This window comes from Schistocerca nitens, chromosome 2 (genome assembly GCF_023898315.1).
Source record: "Schistocerca nitens isolate TAMUIC-IGC-003100 chromosome 2, iqSchNite1.1, whole genome shotgun sequence".
Classification (NCBI taxonomy): Eukaryota; Metazoa; Arthropoda; class Insecta; order Orthoptera; family Acrididae; genus Schistocerca; species Schistocerca nitens.
The window spans coordinates 626678532-626685061 of record NC_064615.1 but is presented as its reverse complement, the minus strand read 5'-3'; the positions used below and the strand labels follow the sequence as shown (position 1 = coordinate 626685061).

Here is a 6530-nt window from a genome sequence, read left to right as displayed (position 1 = left end):
CAAGTTAGACGAGATATCACTGTAACTGAAAATTTTGCCTAACATACACCAAGGGAGAGTTGGTGGGCTGTCATCATTGCCTATACAATTACAAATAACCTTGCCTATAAAGATTGTACCACAGATTATAGCAAAGATCTGTCAGAAAATAGTTTGGAAATGCCTGAAGAGTTGAAGACAACCAGTACTTGTTGTAAACAGACACAATTACATTTGATTACACAATCAGAATCAGTCAATCATCAAACATCTTGTAGCATCATTCCACAGACATTTAGGGAGGAGAGACTACATAAATATAACTTTGGGGTAAGATAGGTGTAATTCACAATCAACAGTCACTTATAAAACTGTTATTAATTATTCTTGAATATTGTTTTTCAATCTGCTGAGTTGATGGAGAAGAGAGAGAATGTTTAAAGAGCTGTGTGATTTCTCAAAAGTTTGTTCACTTAGTGCAAGCGTGTATCAAAAATGCTAAATGAACACCAGTGCGTGTCTACACATGAAAGCCTTTGTATCACAGAGGCCATTCTTCTAGAGATCAGAAGTGCCTATGTTGTAATATGTATGAAGCAACATTACTTCTTACAACATACTTTTTTTTGTGGATAATGACCATGTTAGTAAAATAAAACAATTCTCCTTTCTGCTAAAGTGTATCGAAACACTTTCTTCCTGAGTACAATGCAAAAACAGAATAGGAAGGGTGGAAGGTTGGGTACACAATGGGTCTGTAACACTATATGAGACTACTGCACCCTATCTGGTAGCTTGCAGAGCATACTTTTAGACTACAGCTCTTGTATTTTGTTGAATATTTACTCGTTTTCAAACAGCTTAATCTTGTAGGCTGCATCAGACAAACACTCTATCAAATGTGGTGCATAAACTTTATAAATGCAAAAGAAAAATATGTTAATATACAATTATACCACTAATTATCACATTCAACTTTGTTACATGAATGAAGTGTCAAGGCATTTTTGTCAAGATGCGAAATGAAACAGAATGAACACATTTTATTTGAGTGGTAGCATATTTTATAAGTGGAGTCAGTGTGCAAATGAAGCTACTGAGCAACATTCTTTAACAAAACTGAACCTTTAACGATCCTCGACATATCAACACAATGAAATAATGAAGGTATAAGCTATGTACCATAAATGTTACTTGTGAAGAATATCAAGGAATTGAATGGCAAATTGTTGGAAGAAAGACACTGTTCTTTTTGTCATCTTCTTCTTTTGCCTTTATCCCATATCTATATAGTGTTGGCATGTTAATTACCAGAACTGACACTGTTGACAATGGAAGACGGCTGTATACCTTTCCTTTTGCCATTCCCTTACATCCTTGGGCTGGAATTTGTATACCAATATTGCTTGCACTTAATGTTGTCCATGTGAATGTGCTCGAATGTTTTCTACATGTTTGTGAATCATTTAACTAAAGTGGATGTGGGTACCACCACACTATTCACCTAGTAGGATGAGGAAAACTGCCTAAAAACCTCACCTGCCAGGCAAATTCAATTCGGGACCACATCTTTCCGAATTTCAAAAGCAGCATGGCTATCCAGGCTGGTTTCACAGTTCTGTTTGTATGTTGGGTAAATATAAAAAGCACCATTTAGCAGACTGTAATATTCTGGTGCATTCATTATATTTAGTAGAAAGACTAAATTACAAGAAAATGGTATATATATGAACAGACTTTTCCTCTCAGTACAAAGACAGGACGAAGGGTGTAATAAATATTGGTAGAAAATATCCCAACACAGCCTACCATGAACTGAGGATGCTAAGTGGAAATACTGCTAGCACCATTCTCTTACCTTCCTCTCTTCACTTCCTTAAAATAGCTCCCCAATTCCAAATGTTAACAGATTACTTCTGTATTTGTCTTACTGTTATTACCGGTCAAAGTATGCTACCAGAAAGGTAGACAATTCAGTTAAACACAGCTTAGTAGTTTCATTTTCAGTTCATATGTTTGATTTCATTGTCTATTTTGTTAACGGTATAGTATCTTTGTATCAACTAAAACCTTTGATAGAGCTGACTTCACTTTTAACCTAACCTTGAGCAACACTACAGATCCGTAGGCTATATCAACACAATTAAAATTTCATATTCTCACCCACTGGCTTCACCAACTCACAACCAAATTGTCACCTTTCATTCTTACCTATGCTTTGGACAATGGTACAAATCAGTCTGCCACCACAACTTAGCACTGCTGTGATCTTCAGTCCAAAGACTGGTTTCATGCAGCTCCTATGCTACTCTATCCTGTGCGGGCCTCATCTTCTCCGAATATCTACTGCAACCTACATCCATTTGAACCTGCTTACTGTATTTGAGCATTGGTTTCCCACTACAACGTTTACCACTCCAACACTAAATTTTTGATACCTTGATATCTCAAAATAATTCTATTGATCAATCCCCACTTTTATTCAAATTATGCCACAAAATTATTTTCTTCTGAATTCTATTCAGTATTTTCACATTGGTTATGTGATCTACCAATTTAATCTTAAACATTCTTCATTTCAAAAGCTTCTGTTCACTTCTTGTCTGAATTGCTGTCCATGTTACGCTTCCATACAAGGCTACATTCCTTCAGAAAAGACTTGCTAACACTTCAGTTTATATCAGATGTTACATTCCTTTTCTTCAGAAATGCTTTTCTTGTCCTTGCCAGTCTACATTTCATATCCTCTCTACTTCAGCCATGATGAATTATTTTACTGCCCCAATAGAAAAACTTAATTCCCATGGTATTGACTAATTTAATTCAACTAAATTTTATTACCCTCATTTTGGTCTTATTGATGAACATCTCATATCCTCCCTTCAAGTCACTGCCAATCCCATTCAACTGCTCTTCCAAGTTGTTTGCTGTCTCTGACAAAATTACAAACTTTTTTTTTTTTTTATTTCTTCTCCATGAACTTTAATCCTTCTTCAAAATCCATATCTCACTCTCTTCTCAACCACTGCTTCTCTTTCACGCCATTCAACTCCTAGAACTGTCATCTGGCTGCTCGACAAGTTGGAAACAACCGTTTGATAATTTTACCCAGCTACCTCTAGAATTCTAAAGAGTGTATTCTAGACAACATTTCAAAAGCTTTCTTTAAGTGTGCAAATGCTACATCTTTAGGTTTGCTGTGCCTTAACCGATCTTCTAAGATAAGTCGTACAGTCAGTTTTGTCTCACATATTCCTATATTTTACAGAACCCACACTGACCTGCCCCTAAGTCGGATTTTACAAGTTTTCCATTCTTCTGTGAATAATTTACATCAGTATTCTGCAACAATGACCTATTAAACTCAAGGTTTGGGAATATTCACAGCTGCTTTCTTCAGAAGTGACACCACAATTTACATTAAAAAAAATAATTTAGATGCAAAAAAATATTGTCAGTGTTTCAGTCTCGGAAAAGCGCACATTCTGTTGCCTTAGAGAGTTTCCACCTGTATATAAACATTAATCCAGCAATGCATTCTGCATCTTACTTCCTATCACTGATAAATATCAAGCTAAACATAAACATGTTTCACACCTTTACCTGTTGCAGTCCTACATCTACACCCTATTCATATGTGGAGCAAGTGAAGAAAAAATGCTTAAATACCTTTGTGTGTGTGTGTGTGTGTGTGTGTGTGTGTGTGTGTGTGTGTGTGTGCGCGCGCGCACGCACTGAAAAGTTTTGCAGCACTTTGTCATTAAATATTATCTACTGGAAATACAAACAAGAAATATTTAATTCTACATACCTCTTTTCAAATAAAATCCTCAAAAGTAAAAAGTAATAATTATTGTGCGCACTAAGCTACTCAACGCTCATGATTTAACATTATTGCTAAGGAGATAAATAAATGTAAATGTCGTGAGACTAGGGCCTCCCATCAGGCAGACCGTTCGCCGGATGCAAGCCAAGGAGATTGAATATCTCTAAGTTAACACTAAAAGCGTACCTTTAATTCGCCTTCCAAAGATACTGTATGCACTACTTCACTTTATTAAGGAATATTCTTCAAGGGTTCTCTGTTACATTACTAAGAAACAATACTTTATAGAAACAATTGGAATGGCCTGGCAACATACCGCAAAAACTGGGGATGTTCGTCCTGCCTGTGTATCACACTGACACTGTGAAAATACTAGATAAATGGTATTCGGCTATTTTCTACTGATGGGAGTCAAAATCATGAATCCATATGTTTAGTAATATTAATAAGTGTTTTACAGTCACCATATTTTTAGACGAGAAGCCAATATCACTTGAAGAAAGCACCATAATTCACAAACGTGTACTATGTTTGGAGAGCAATAAGATTGCTTCATTTACTTAAACAAAGATCAACTCTTTGTAGTACTACTGAATGCAGAGCTGCTTCTGCTTCATACAAACTACTCAGTAAGTCAGATACCTAATCTGTTCAAAGAGACCTAGCAGTAGTTCCACACCCATCCATTCTCTGATGAACCCTATTAGGTCATCCCTAAATAGGCCTACTAATAACTGTCATGAATGATGAGCAACAAGAAATAAAATTTTATTAGATTAAGCAAACTCTGAACTTAAGCCCTGTTAACCAGAGCTAGTGTTTTGCAGCGACATTTAAGTCACAACCAAACACCTTTAACATGTATGTTTTGCTTAATACATTACGCTTGTGAGATATGAAATTTAACAGAGAAAATCTTAATTTATGCACTCATTTCTTAATTCTGGGTGTACTCAAATGTCTGGCTTGGATATGCATCTCTACCCTATCCAGTTTCTCCGTAAACAACATGTAATTTTGATTGCAAAAATGTAGCCTACATAGTGAGGAATTAATATGCAAACGACTACCAGAGTGGACACCACAAAAATTGCAAAGTTGTATGGACACAGCATTAAATGTAAGTACACCACTCCTTTCCTATCTTACAGGCAGTATCATGGTGTATATGAGGTTTATGGAACAAAAACCATAAGCACTTTTAAACAAGTTTTAATTACACACAATACAACAATTGCTCATCACAGAGCTATAACAACAAATAAATAAGTAGACAATATACCTGTTTATCTTTGGTTTGCACTACAGTACTACATTACAGTACAAGCCAAGTGCAGCATTTGTGACAACCTCGGATTGCTTTCTCAAGCTAGTTATTGAGCCTTGGCTTCCAACTTCCTCTTCAGTGATTCTGGCATCTCTGGAGGTGGCGGCCGTGGTAGTCTTAACCAGACCTTCACAGCGTCATAAATAAACCATTGCGCAGCTGTAAGTGTACCAATCATCACTATCCTGGGCATCAGACCCTTCCACATTCCTGCAAAGCCCAATTTTTTGGCTGCCTCAAGGGCAGTCGAACCTTTATCTTGATTCAGTTTTGAGACAACTGTGTCAGCTGGATGAGACACTATGGCACAGAAGATACCCGCTATGTAACCCGCTGCAAAAGTAACAACCAATTGCTCCCCCTTGGTGCACTCCGATCTTGGCTTTGGAACAACATATTTGTATAATATTTCAATCGTCCGCTCGAAACAAGCGAACTTCATCATTGTATACGGGATCTGCCGCATCCACAAAGGAACAAGGCTCTTATAAAAGCTATTTAAACCTTCTTCTCTGTACATAATCGGCATTGCTGCCCTTAACGTTGTAACGAATCCTGGCTGAGTCTGAATTCTAACTTTCGCTGATTCCATTGGACTAAGCGCAATGTCCGCAAAAAATTCGGCTGTGGCAGAAGCTGCCAAATACAATGATGTACGCCAAACGTATGAATTTTCTTCGCCAAGAATATTAGAGTAAAATACTTTAAAAACTTCGTATAGTCCGAACTTACACAATCCTTGCATGGAATATCCGAAAAATGTTGGGGCCCAGCCTTTCGCCAAACCTCGCATTCCGTCTTCTTTCACAGTGACCTTGAAGCCGTTAAAAACGTTCTTGTACTTCGCTGGATCCACTTGCAATCTACACTTCACTAAATCAAGTGGCACAACCATAGTATGAGTAATTCCACAGGACAATATTCCTCCCAATCCACACAAGGCGAAGTACTTTCCGGAGGCGAACTCACACGAATCTTCTGGGCTACTATATACTGCGGCAGCTGCTATGTTTCGACCAGGAACGGCATGTATTCTTCCTTCACATGATGCTGTATTAAATGGGCTGCAGAACGGATTTGCTGCCGCAGAATCTAACAAAGATTTCCACATCTTGCCCACCCCACCTCGTCCGCCGTTGGTCCGCCCGCTACTGCGAAAATCGTAACTCCGCGGTTAGCAAAGATAATAACGAAGAAGACAGAGCGTTCGTCACCTTGAGAGCTATGAGATTTGAAGAGGTTTTCTCGTTAAAAAGTGTTGACAGATATTCAGTTATAGCTGAAGTTTCAATTTTTGTGTGTTGAATTTGCTTAATATGACAGAGTTTTGAGCGTAAGAAATCAACGCGTGAAACTAGGGCAGATACGTTATTTTACATGTAAGTTTGGTTATCATCT

At 37.5% G+C, this 6530-nt stretch overlaps 1 protein-coding gene across 1 annotated transcript; it reads right to left on the bottom strand.

The window, feature by feature from the left end:
- Nucleotides 1-5001: 5001 nt before the first annotated feature.
- LOC126236715 (phosphate carrier protein, mitochondrial-like) lies at nt 5002-6300 on the bottom strand. The gene has a single exon (XM_049946236.1). It carries the CDS (start codon nt 6241-6243, stop codon nt 5179-5181), a length of 1065 nt encoding a protein of 354 aa, XP_049802193.1. The 5' UTR covers nt 6244-6300; the 3' UTR covers nt 5002-5178.
- Nucleotides 6301-6530: the final 230 nt, after the last annotated feature.

What these genes read in the sequence shown, in the direction of transcription:
- LOC126236715 (XM_049946236.1), bottom strand. Translation starts at nt 6,243, where the DNA reads ATGTGGAAATCTTTGTTAGATTCTGCGGCAGCAAATCCGTTCTGCAGC.